The 13,878-nt window shown below is 39.5% G+C and overlaps 1 protein-coding gene across 1 annotated transcript; it reads right to left on the bottom strand.

The window, feature by feature from the left end:
• Nucleotides 1-3,242: 3,242 nt before the first annotated feature.
• On the bottom strand, nucleotides 3,243-7,185 carry LOC129753335 (uncharacterized). Its single transcript, XM_055749148.1, has 2 exons — nucleotides 3,394-7,185; nucleotides 3,243-3,344 (listed from the first exon to the last, which is right to left on the bottom strand). Exons 1-2 carry the CDS (start codon nucleotides 7,183-7,185, stop codon nucleotides 3,243-3,245), a joined length of 3,894 nt encoding a protein of 1,297 aa, XP_055605123.1.
• Nucleotides 7,186-13,878: the final 6,693 nt, after the last annotated feature.

The following is a 13,878-nucleotide window of genomic DNA, read 5'->3' as shown; positions in this document are numbered from 1 at the left end:
CCCCTCCGGCCGATTTCTTTTGAAAACGGTTTTTCTTAAAGCCTAAACTATGACACATTTGAAGACCACATTTCGGTTTGAATTGAGATAAAAAAAAAAAGTTAATAAGCTTTAAAATGGGCAAACTTTTCCAAGGGTGATATTCATCACTGTTAATGCTGCCTCAAAACGTTCTAAACAGTGCCTCATTAACAGTGAATAATATAACCCTTAAAAAAAAGTTGAACCATTTTTGAAGCCTAATAACTTTTTTATCTCCACTCTAATCGACATGTGGTCTTGGAATTAAATATGTGTAATAGTTTAAGCTTTAAGAAAATCTTTACCGTGATCGGATCAGGCCCAAATTTGGCATGAGATCAGCATTTTCATAGCTTTCGGGACTGTCAACCAAAAAGTTTACGTGAAAGAGTGTTTGAATAAACGTCTGCTGCCTTTCCTGAAGAAACACTATTGTTCCGTAGTAAAAACGCCATGGAGTGGTACGCCGCCAACAACGTACAGGTGCTTCCCAAGGACAAGAACCCTCCCAACACGCCAGAGCTCCACCCAATTGAGAAATACTGGGCTATTGTCAAGCGGAACCTAAAGAAGACCATAAAAACTGTTCAAGGCAAACTGGCTTTCTGCAGCGAAGAAGGTGGACAAGGTGGCAGTACAAAATCTGATGTCAGGGGTCAAACGCCCGGCAATTCGGATTTGGAAAAGCGGAAGCCTAAGTGAATTAAACTTGAAAAAGAAATTTCATTTGATTTTTTAAATAAACGATTTTACCGATTTACACGCGTTTTCCCTTGACCAAATTTTGACCGTAACACCCTTTACCAACAATGTTCTGGAATTTTCTATTCGGAACATCCAAACTCTTCACTCAAAAGCATTCGTTTCTGGTTCAGTCTTTATGGGATAAATAGCATGTCATGGCCGTATGAACGGAGGGGGGGGGGTGGTTTGGGGGTTAAATCCCCCCCATGAAGGTTCAAAAATGTAAGTGAATTTTTTTTTGCTAAACATAAAATTTGAAATTTTTAATCAAATTTTAATTAACAACTAAAATGATTCAAGAGTAACAAAAGATAGATTAACAATCTCAACTCTAAAACCTGGAAATCTCCTTTCAGGACCACAATTCTACAACAGTTTTCCAAAAATTCTCACTTGTTGATAATAATTGAGTCCCAAATATTGAATCCCAATACAGTAGTTTTCCGATTTTATCACTGTTTGATTTTATCAATACTCGCCAAATTCAACGTTTCCACTGCTGAAAACATTATAAATTATTGATTATAGACAATAAAAATACGTTTTTCCACTTTGTAGCCAAACCGGACTAGCAGCTGCAGGGACGTCGATGGATCCAATTAACGTAACAGGATCTTTAGGTACTTAGTTACTATCACGGTAATTACTTTGTGACAACGTGGTGATACTTTCACTAACAAAAAATGCGGTTTCGTTTAGTGAAAGACGATAAGTATATTTGTCCGAACTTTATTGCACCAAGTGCTGGTGAAGACTAACTATAGTACAATCATTGCCCTAGTTTCTTGGCGGGAAGCGCCCAATTTTGATGATAGCTTCTCATCATTGATTGAGTAGTACAACAATTGGGAGAGTCATTGAAGTGAGACTTAGCGTTTCTAGAAACTATTTAAATAATTTGAATTTTTGTGTTAGGGATGTTCAAGATTCTTATTTTAATATTTAGTTCTGCAACATGGCGCGCCCCGTTGAAAGGAACTTTCAACAGAACCATTAATCCGAGCTTCCAGTCGTCTTATTCGGTACCGAATCGTCTATCGCCACCATCTGGGTCGTCGGTTCCGAGATGCCTTCCTTCGGGGTCAAAGTTGTAGGTTCTTCAATCGGTAACGGACAGATTTCCGTCACACCTCTGCGATAGGAGTTCTTGGCTGTTTTGACCATGACCACACGTACTCGACCATCGTCTCCGGGGAAAACCTTCTCGATTCGGCCGAGCTTCCAGCTCAGCGGGGGTGCGTTGTCTTGCTTCATGAGGACCAATGTGCCCTCCGAAATATTGGGGTGAACCACAGGCCACTTCTTGCGGTTTTGGAGCTGGCCGATATAATCTCTCGACCAAGCCTGCCAGAAGTGCTGAACTCGCTGTTGCATCTGTTGGAAAGAATTAAGACGATTTATTGGGAGTTCACTGATGTCCACCTCGGGGAGAGAAACTAGAGGCTCTCCAACGATAAAATGCCCTGGAGTCAGAGCGACGACGTCATCAGGCTCGGATGAGCGGGGGGTCAAGGGCCGTGAATTCATGACGGCCTCGACCTGGATCAGGAGAGTGTTGAAATCATCGATGTTAAGGACTGTTGTTTGCATCACCCGATACAAATGATGCTTAAACGATTTGACAGCGGCCTCCCAGAGGCCACCGAAGTGTGGGGATCGAGCGGGGTTGAAATGGAATACGATCCCATTATCAGCACAGTGAGTGCCAATTTCATCGGAGCTGTGCATCTTGTCGAAGTCTTGTTTGGATTCTTGCAGAAGTCGGTTGGCCCCAACAAAAGTCAGAGCGTTGTCGCAGTAGATGTCGGCCACCCGACCTCGTCGGCCAACGATGCGTTTCAGGGCGTTGATGAAGGACTCAGAAGTGAGGCTGTAGACCATGTCGATGTGGACAGCTTTCGACCACATACATACGAAGATCGCGACGAATATTTTCAACGGCGCGGACCGACGATTTGGGATACGAACGAAAAACGGGCCGCAATAATCTACTCCGCAGCTCACAAACGCGCGCGTGGGTGTGAGCCGAACACTTGGTAAGGGTCCCATAATCTGGGAGGCACTGGTTGGCTTGCAGCGAAAGCAGACTAGGCATTCTTTGACCACTTTTTTCACCAGATCTCTCCCCCTCATTGGCCAGAATCGTTGTCGAATTGTTGCCAAAAGCATTTGTGGGCCAGCATGAAGGGTGTTCAGGTGGATAGATTTGGCCAAAAGGTAAGCCAAGTGCGATTTGTGTGCCAAGATTATTGGGAACCTGGTGTCGAACGGTGCGTCAAGGTGTTGGAGTCTGCCTTGAAGGCGGAGCAGACCGCTTTCGTCCAAAAATACGTTGAGCGACTTAAGTTTCGATGTGGTGCCAATGTTTTTGATTATTGGCTCAGATGCGTTTTTCAAAAACTGAATTTCCTTATTATAATGCGTTTTCTGATCGTGTCGAATTAGGATATTCAGTGATGCATTTAATTCGTGAGCGTTCAGTGAGCCAAAATTTCGTTTATCAGGTTTTGTTCGACAATTTTGTATAAAGCGATAACCCCATGCAACTTTTCGCTGAAGGGGGGAGAGACGAGAATGATCTGTGATGGGGTGAAAAAAGGGAGATTCTGTTATTGCAACTAGAGAAACCGTCGATTGCTTGCTTTCAATTCCTCTAGCTTGCATGTGGAGAGGCGATAGTGAGATATCGTTTGGTGGCCAGTTCGATTTGTCGGTGCAAAGAAAGTTGGGTCCATGCCACCAAAGATTGTCTGCTATGAGTGCTGATGGGCTGACACCGCGGGAGATTCGATCAGCAGGATTGAGATCAGTCGGAATATGACGCCATGGACTGCCTCTGGTGATGCGGTGGATCTCAGCAATTCTGTTCGATACAAACACCTTCCAAACGGACGACGACGAAGCCAACCAGTGCAGCACTATGGTGGAATCCGTCCAAAATGTCACCGGGCAATTCCATCCGGTGTATTCCACGATAGAGTCTTGTAGCTGGGCAGCAAGGAGAGCAGCACAAAGCTCTAGCCGAGGGGTTGACAGCTTGTTGAGAGGGCTAACTCGCGATTTTGAAGCCAGGAGATTGCAAATTGGTTTGTTTTCTTCGTTCGAGGAAAGTACATAAATGCAACAACCATATGCACTATCGGAAGCGTCCGAGAAGCAGTGCAGTTCGAAATTGTCGTAGTCATTCATAAAAACTTGTCTGGGAATGGCTAACGAACGAAAGCTTTCCATCTCCTGTCGGTATTGCTGCCACCATGCCTGGTGATGTACTGGCAACGGATCATTCCACGAAAACTTTTCGGACCAAAGCGACTGTAGAAATATTTTTGCGCTTACGACGGAGGCACCGAGTAAACCCATCGGATCGAAGAGACGAGACATTTCCGAGAGTATGACTCGTTTTGTTATTGAAGCCGAAGTTTCGAGATCAGGAACATTGAAAGTGAAATGATCGGGTTGTGGATGCCAACGAAGTCCCAATGTTTTGATCGATCCTGATTGGCCAATATCGAGTTCGGATCGAGAGTCTCTGAGTGCTTCTGGAATCTGCGAGAGGACTTCGTTGCAATTGCTGCACCATTTGCGAAGAGTAAACCCCCCAGATTTCAATAACTCAATCATCTGGTGGTTTTCGGCGATCAACAGCTGTTTGTCATCATTGCCCGAAAGATAATCATCCACATAGAAACGCTTGGGTATGAGTGGGGCAGCAAGAGGAAAGTTTTCGGCTTCATCGTGGGCAAGTTGGTTGAGGACGCGAGTAGCCAGGTACGGAGCAGGGGCTGTACCATATGTTACTGTGTTCAAACGAAAGGTTTGGAGTGGTGCTTCGGGATTCTTTCGCCACAGTATCTGCTGCAGAGGACGATCAGCTAGATGGACGACGATCTGCCGGTACATTTTTTCCACATCAGCTGTGACGGCGTATTTTGGCAAACGAAAGTTGATGAGTGTGGAAATCAACGAAGGTTGTACGGTGGGACCGATGTAGCAGATGTCGTTCAGCGAAATGTTGTTTGCTGCTCGGCAAGATGCATCGAACACGACGCGAGTTTTTGTTGTTGTGCTTTCGGGACGTTGGATGGCGTGGTGAGGAAGGTAGTAGTGGGGCTTTGTGAGATCGGGCTTGACAGGTTCCATATGACCGAGATTTTCATATTCAGTCATGAATTCAAAATAATCCGCTCGAAGATTATCATTTGAGCCCAACTTCCTCTCGGTACTAAGAAATCTGCGATTTGCTATCGGGAACGATTCTCCCAAAGCGTGCAACATTTCCTCACGAATCGGCAAACGAACCACGTACCGTCCGTCTTCTTCCAACGATAATGATTTGCCTTTCTCGAAACTTTCTACTTCCCAAAATTTACGAATTGTGGAGTCCAGATTATCGATGGACGAAACATTGCAGACCACGGCGGGACTTTTTGGTTGTGAGTTTGTTTCACCCGCGACGACGTACCCAAAAACAGTTTTTCGTAAAATTGGAAAACCTTGGCCAAGCGATATCTGATCATTCTCTAAGATGGAGAAGAATGATTTGATTCCAATGATAAGGTCAACGTCGTGTGCAATATTAAACTTGGGGTCTGCAAGGGGAAGGTTGCGAGGAATTACCCACTTCGAAATGTCTACATTTGTAGATGGAAGAACTCTGGTCAAGGCAGGCAACACGAAAAATTCCATGCTTGTGATAAAGTTGCCGGATCGAGAGGCAATGGTGATCGGCACTTGATCTTTTACTCTTTGGACTGACTGGCTGATACCATACACATCGACGTTTGCTGGTGTACGTTTTAAGCGAAGCTGTTGTGCCAAATGTTCGGAAACGAAGTTGGCTTCGGAAGCACAGTCAAGCAAGGCACGAGCGTGTAAAAAGTTGCCTGCGAGGTCCTTGACCTTAACGTATGCAGTCAGCATGAAAACAGCTGATTGGGATGGTTTCGAGAAAAATGATTGTGTATGGCAATTGGTCACATGTGTTGTGTTTTGAGCCGAACCTGACGGATGCCCATCCGACGAGGGAACGAAAGACGACGAATGTTTACTAGGCCCAACCGACGACGAGGGCACTCCCTGTACCCGAGGGAGCACGTGACATTGATCGGCAATGCACGTAACCGACGACGAAGAATCGACGACCGGTGCCGATTGTGAGTGTGAATAAGATTGCGCAATTTGTGCAGCGATAGTATGTTGCTCATCATCGTGAATGGACGATGGTTTGAATGAGTTCAGGTGCAACAAGGTGTGATGTTTCCTGTTGCATGTTCGACACGATCCAGAAGTACAATTTTTCATCAAATGTGACGATTTTAGGCAATTGAGGCAAAGACCATGTCTTTTGGCGATTTCGAAACGTTTTTGAGGTGTTTGCCTTTTGAACTCGTCGCACTGCATCAAAAGGTGCGCTTGTTTGCATAAGATGCATTTCGGCAGATCACTATTGGCTGAGTGATAAATCGATATTTTGTTTCGAGAAGATTTTGATTCGATTTTGGATTCGAATTTTGCACTAGGTAGCGAAGGTTGGGAGAGCATTAGTGATTGCAAAATTCGAGAACGCTTTTGTATAAAAGTGACTAACGATTCGTAAGTTGGTCGAATGTCGTCACACAATTGATTTTCCCACTCCTTCTGTGAAACTGGATCTAACTTGCTGCTCAGAGTTTCGACAAGGAAAGAATTCCAATGATCCTTCGGATCTTCTAATTTGTTAAGAACGCTCACGTGTTTTCCGAATTCATCAACCAAATTGGCGAGGGCTGATGAAGATTCTTTCCGAACAGAAGGTGTGGATAAAAGTGCCGAAAAATGTTGCTTAATTTGCAGATTTCTATTATCGTACCGTTTATTTAACAGATCCCACGCGATAGTGTAGTTAGTCGCAGAAACTTCCAACGATTCGATAAGCCTGAGAGCTTCTCCCTTAAGAACCGCCTTCAAATATTGGAATTTTTGTATGGACGAAAGTTGCAGGTTCACATGGATGAGGGTGGTGAACAAATCGTGAAAATTCATCCACTCATCGAAATTTCCACTAAATTCCGGAATTTTAATCTCAGGGAGACGGACAGAGGAAACATGTGCAGGTGGAGCTAAGGGGGATTGAGATGAATTGTTGGGAGCAATGGCGTCTAATTTTGCCGCCAAATTACCTTTAAGCATGAAATAATCATTTTCGACATTGGCACGTGTTTCTGAAAATTCCTCAGGCAATTCTTCTTCGGCCTCGATCTCACTTTGAATTTCATTAAATTCCCGATAAAGCTCGTCTAGTTTTTCTAGGCGGAATCTCAGTTGAGGAAAATCCCGCTCAGAATTGAAATTTTCATAAAAGGTTTTAACCAAATTGATGGAACCAGTGATAGTGTTCCGACGCACAATCAATCGTTTTACTTTACGCTCATCACGGTTCATTTTTGATCTTTTTGCTGGGCCAATTAACATGAACGCTCGAAAATCTTTCTTTATTGGTTCGATTGACTCACCTGTCTATTGTAGTGGTTAAAACCTGGGCTCACTTTACCAAACCTGCGTTCCGTGTCCACGTGGTGCGACTAACTTCCTCCGTTGCTGCCGTAATTCGGTCGAAAATCCTCCAAAAATGACGATATCCAGTCTGTAGATGTTGCGGGGGCGATGATATCCGGTTGAGGGTCCAGCCGATGCGATAGGAACCTCCGAACGCAGCTATCCGATGACGATGAGGTAACCTCTCCAAACTGGTCGAGAACAATGGGGACCTGGCGAATCCCGGGTTTCGGCACCAAAAAATGTAGCCAAACCGGACTAGCAGCTGCAGGGACGTCGATGGATCCAATTAACGTAACAGGATCTTTAGGTACTTAGTTACTATCACGGTAATTACTTTGTGACAACGTGGTGATACTTTCACTAACAAAAAATGCGGTTTCGTTTAGTGAAAGACGATAAGTATATTTGTCCGAACTTTATTGCACCAAGTGCTGGTGAAGACTAACTATAGTACAATCATTGCCCTAGTTTCTTGGCGGGAAGCGCCCAATTTTGATGATAGCTTCTCATCATTGATTGAGTAGTACAACAATTGGGAGAGTCATTGAAGTGAGACTTAGCGTTTCTAGAAACTATTTAAATAATTTGAATTTTTGTGTTAGGGATGTTCAAGATTCTTATTTTAATATTTAGTTCTGCAACACACTTTAATTTTTAGTTTCGCCAATTTCACGGTTTCGCTATATTCAGGGTAACATTTTTTTTGACCGTGATAGAATCGAAAAACTACTGTATAGTAAGACTAAGCTTACCAGACTGTTCGGATTTCGACCAGATTTTTCAATCTATTTGCAAAATCGAACGAAAACTTCCATTGAGTTCTTAGACCTATGTATCTTGCGTTCAAAAAATTTTTTTAAACAAATTTTGTAATTTTTTTTTAAGCCTTATTTATGATTCGGCATCGGCGTTTCGATGAAATAAAAACAATTTTATGCGTATTTTTTTCTTGGTTATAATGAAATAATTTCGATATTTGCCTTCATATCGGCCGGCTTTTTGGGAACATTTTGAAACAATATGCCGTTTACGGGTTTTGATCACCGCCAGTTGTTGTTATATTTTTAAGTTGATATTTTTCGGTGATTGTCGAATCAAATAATAACAATTCTTTTACGTTTCGGCCTACTAGATGATTTCAGCCATCTTCAGAAAAACTGTATTTCGATAAAAATATAAAAACTTTAAATTAACACACTTTATGACTTGTAATTATTTCACTTTTTCGCACTTACAAATTGTGTCGCCGCGTGCTTCCGTTGCGGCTGTCTTACTTAATTTGAATCCAAACTCTTAACTGCTTCTAACAGCTGGTGTCCAGCATTCTCGGCGTCGGTGTCGGCGTCGTCGTGATGTCGGCTGGAGTCCTCGTGTTTGAGGTCGTCGTGTTTGAATTAGTTTGGATTTTGAATTGAGGCGTCTCTCTTAGTTTTTTAATTATTGAACTATATATTTTAGAGATTTCAATGGAATCTTGTTTGATATTTACTGCATTTCCTTTCTTAAGTTTAATGTGTAATGTTTCAGCTGTTTTCCTTTTTCCTTCTTGATTTACTCTCTCTAAAATATAAGCTTTTTCGAAATTAAACTTGTGATTTTGTTCTAGGGCATGTTGTGTTAGTCCTGTGGCTCTGGCACTTTGTTTGAGGCTTGTTTTGTGGTTTTTAATCCGTTTTTCCAAAGTTTGTGATGTTTGGCCACAGTATTCTTTGCCGCATTTACATGGGATCGAGTAAACCACATTTGTCTGTTTGAATTTTGGTATTTGGTCTTTGGTTTTGGTAAACAGGCAAGTTTTGATTTTGTTAATTGGTCTCGAAGACACAATAAGGTCGTGTTTTCTAAAAAGTCTGCTGACCTTTTCACTCAAACCTGGAATGTATGTGAGTGAGACGTACTTTCCTTCCTTTTCCACGGTTTGGATACTCAGTGAGTTATAAATGGCATTTACCCTGTTTTTTAAAACATTATTGATGAATTCATCCGGGTAGTTATTTTGGTGTAGTATTGTTTTCACTTTTCTGATACTCATTTCACGTTTTTCCACGTCGCTGAGTTTTAATGCTCGATCAATCAGCGCAATAGCTGTGTTCTTTTTATGAACATATGGACTTTCTGAAAAATAGTCCAAATATCTCCCATTTTCCTGTTTTGTGTACCAGGTTTTCTCAACTTTTCCCTGACATCTGGAAAGTTTGAGATCTAAGAAACGTAATGAGCTTTCAGTTTCTTTTTCTAAAGTGAATTTTATGCTAGCGCATTGGCTGTTGAATTCGACCAGTACGCAATCTATATTACTTTCCTTGCCTATAATCAAACAGTCATCAACATACCGTTTGTACATCACGAGGGTGATGCCTTTAACCCGTAGGTTTTGGATAGCTTTTTCTTCGAGTTGTTCCATTAAGAGAGACGCTATTACAGGAGTTAAAGGGGAGCCCATCGGTGTGCCAAACGTCTGCTCGAAGATTCTACCGTTGTACTGAAAAAACGACGCCCCGAGGATTGTGGTTAGGGCACGTTTGAATTCAGTCCAAGGTATCGGCGTGTATGCGCTGATTTCCCGCCACTTTTCTTCTATTATTTCGAATACATTTTGTACTGGAACGGAAGGAAAGTACGTCTCACTCACATACATTCCAGGTTTGAGTGAAAAGGTCAGCAGACTTCTTAGAAAACACGACCTTATTGTGTCTTCGAGACCAATTAACAAAATCAAAACTTGCCTGTTTACCAAAACCAAAGACCAAATACCAAAATTCAAACAGACAAATGTGGTTTACTCGATCCCATGTGAATGCGGCAAAGAATACTGTGGCCAAACATCACAAACTTTGGAAAAACGGATTAAAAACCACAAAACAAGCCTCAAACAAAGTGCCAGAGCCACAGGACTAACACAACATGCCCTAGAACAAAATCACAAGTTTAATTTCGAAAAAGCTTATATTTTAGAGAGAGTAAATCAAGAAGGAAAAAGGAAAACAGCTGAAACATTACACATTAAACTTAAGAAAGGAAATGCAGTAAATATCAAACAAGATTCCATTGAAATCTCTAAAATATATAGTTCAATAATTAAAAAACTAAGAGAGACGCCTCAATTCAAAATCCAAACTAATTCAAACACGACGACCTCAAACACGAGGACTCCAGCCGACATCACGACGACGCCGACACCGACGCCGAGAATGCTGGACACCAGCTGTTAGAAGCAGTTAAGAGTTTGGATTCAAATTAAGTAAGACAGCCGCAACGGAAGCACGCGGCGACACAATTTGTAAGTGCGAAAAAGTGAAATAATTACAAGTCATAAAGTGTGTTAATTTAAAGTTTTTATATTTTTATCGAAATACAGTTTTTCTGAAGATGGCTGAAATCATCCAGTAGGCCGAAACGTAAAAGAATTGTTATTATTTGATTCGACAATCACCGAAAAATATCAACTTAAAAATATAATATAAAAACAATATGCCCTTATTTCGCAAAGTTTAAGGATACCATTGCCTGGATTTGCCCAGCCCGGATACTTGAAGAAAAATGTCTGGTAAGTATCCAGTCTATTGTTCTTGATTTTCAGTTTGAATCATCATTGGTTTAGAATCCTGTTTCGAACTTTGGTGTTGCATTCCAATTTAAAATATGATGGATTTTCCATATTCGAAACTCTGCTTCGGAATATGAAAAGAAAATATTTAAAATTCAAATCATTTTCGAGTATTAGATCTAGAGATGTACCGAATATTCGGTCGGCCGAATATTCAGGGCCGAATACCGCCAAAAAACCGTTAAGCCGAATATTCGGCCCACCGAATAGTCGGGCTAGGTATTCGGCCGAATAGGCCGAATAGGCCGAATATTTAATTTTTTTTTACATTTTTACAAGAACAAATTTTTTATCCGATGCTGCTTAATTTATAAAATATCTAAAAGAAATGTTGAAAAAGCTTCAAAATCATCGAAAACTTTCGTTTCAGTTTTCGATGTATGGGTGTATTTTTCACTGGAGATAGCTTTATACTTTGATTATCGTTATTCCAAATTTTCTTGATATATACAGGCTTGCCCATAAACCAAATAAAGAATTCGGGAAAAGTTAAATCTGACCGGGATAGCCACATTTTTTTTAACTTTCCGGATTTTACCCGTGTTTATTCAGATCAAATAAATTTAAAAAAAACTAAATGTCTTTCTGAAAATTTTTGAATTTTGTTTTACAAAACGATTGTTTGAAGTAAATTTATTCGTTAGATGCGATTTGAACACTGCTGTTGTAATTCGATGAAAACTTTAAGTTTCAAGTAATTTTATTTCTTTTTCCTCTTGTATGTTTGAGAAAAATGCCATGTTTCTGTTCAGATTTTCCCTTTTTTTTACAAGTTTTTCAAAAAATCGGTCAGAACCGGCCGTTTGGATACGTGTTGTAGAAAATATTGTATGTTGAAAGTTAAAGATCATCGTTCTTTTTGGCAACTATTTTGAAGACATCTAGCAAAAATTAGACATTCATCTAATTCGATATAAAAAGCAATTTCAAATAGCTTGGTACCTGTTTTGACATATTCGGTCTAAGATTTCACTGAAACTCAGTTTTTTTGTGATAAACGTTCTAGAAGCGACAAGTCACCTGATTTCCCTTCAGCTCATGGTAGTATTTTGAAAATCAAAGAGACCTCTATTTGAAAAAGATCTGATACATCTCGACTTAAAAATATGGCATCTCGACTTAAAAATACAATCGACTTAAAAATATGGCAATAATAAGATGGCAGAAATAGATTTCTATTAGGAATAATAGTATTTCTATTGAAAACTCAACAGAATATTCGACCGAATTATCGGCCGAATATTCGGCCGAATATTCGTTTGGCCGAATAGTTGAAAAGGTCAATATTCGGTATTCGGCTGTTCGCCGAATACCACTATTCGGTACATCTCTAATTAGATCTGAAATTTTTTTACTCAATTTTTATGAAGAGTTGAAACATAAGACAGTTTCATGAGCCCAGAATTTAAAAATGTTAAACAATTTTATCAATAACAATTTTATTCAAATTTACAAGTTCAATTGCGAATGAATAGTTGAAAAAAATCATAATAAAAACCAGTAATACCGAATCAAATAAAAGATTTCTGGTTAAGGGTTATGTGAAGCGTCGCACCTCGATGCTATGTGTTGTGATAGTCTACATAAATAAAAAAAATTAAGTTAATGTAAAATCCAAGGTGGCATTGGAAAAGAGGAGGGAAGTGATTTGACAGTTGAGGAGTATCAACGTTTAAATTAGAAGCTGAGTAATTCATAAAAGAATAAGCGTTTCCTAATCGAGAAATGTTTAAATTATGGTACAAATTTCGCTTTTTGGTTTCTAATTCATAGGATTTCTTATCTGGAATATAGATTCACGTTTAGAATTTGGGTTCAAAATGTAGAATTCAGACTTGAAACTAAGGTTTATATTCAGATTCAGCTCTAATTTCGGTTTTAAAATCAATATGAAAATATCAATGTTAGTTTTGAATCGAAGATTCAAATTGAAGGAGTTTCAAAAATTTGATTCATGATTCGAAATTCAAATTTTAAATTGAATCCAAGCCAGTATGAAATCCCAAACCTGGTGAAAATCACATCTATTAAATAAGATCTGAATTCATTTCAAAGATTTTTTTTTAAACCTATGTTTAAATTCAAAAAACTTAAATCACAGGATTTAGATTATGAAATATAAAATAATAAATGAAAATATTTGAGCTTTTTTTATCGTTATGTAAAAAATTAAGCAGGAGATTTTCTTTAACAATATTCATATATATTGCAGATTCTTCAAAATCAAAGGTTCTAACAAAAATCTTAATTTTAATCGACTTTACAAGAGTGTAAAATAAACTTTATTTGAACCGTAATCCTAATTATTTACTTTTATTTCTGAGTATTTGATACATTTTCACCATTTTCTAATGAAAGTGAGCAAAAAAAATTTTTTTTCTAAATGAAGCGTTCAAAATCCTTTTTTTTTGTTTCGATTATAGTCGTTCCTACATCATTGTGCCACTCACGACTTTTATCAACGATTCAGTTGGTGCACCAATCTCTGAAAAACTTATCTGAAACTACTGTTTACTCTTGGGCTCGAACTCACGGACATCAGCTCAGGAGGCAACTGACTTACCTATTCTATTTAAATTTCCTATCGACTGGTCCGGTAATGTTGAAAAAGATTCTCGGTGATTTCAGTCTAAAAATAAATCATCAGGAAGCCGGTTCTTCCTACGGCCCTGTAGCATGTATTTAAAATAATGTTTCTAGAAGTAAAGTATGCAATCAATCTTAAAAATAGAAAACATTTGAATTCGATTAGATTTTTTTTCGATATCTCGAGCAAGTCTGTGTATAAAATAGAAACAAACCCATACAATATTTTTTGTGAGTCATCTTTTAAGGTTGACTCAAATTTAAAATTATTATTTTTTTTTTGATAGAAAAAACTCTTGATTTGTAATCAGGTTTCCTTTTTTCTCTATCAGGTACACCATTCTGAGATGAATTAAATATGTACTTCTTATGTTTAGCACTGT

This window comes from Uranotaenia lowii, chromosome 3 (genome assembly GCF_029784155.1).
Source record: "Uranotaenia lowii strain MFRU-FL chromosome 3, ASM2978415v1, whole genome shotgun sequence".
NCBI classification, from domain to species: domain Eukaryota; kingdom Metazoa; phylum Arthropoda; class Insecta; order Diptera; family Culicidae; genus Uranotaenia; species Uranotaenia lowii.
The sequence above is the reverse complement of the archived record's forward strand: the minus strand, read 5'-3'. Positions and strand labels throughout refer to the sequence as shown.

What these genes read in the sequence shown, in the direction of transcription:
- LOC129753335 (XM_055749148.1), bottom strand. Translation starts at nt 7,185, where the DNA reads ATGAACCGTGATGAGCGTAAAGTAAAACGATTGATTGTGCGTCGGAAC. An exon ending in TTGAAAGCAAGCAATCGACG is followed by an intron (nt 3,345 to 3,393) that starts GTTTCTCTAGTT and finishes ACCCCATCACAG; the next exon opens with ATCATTCTCGTCTCTCCCCC.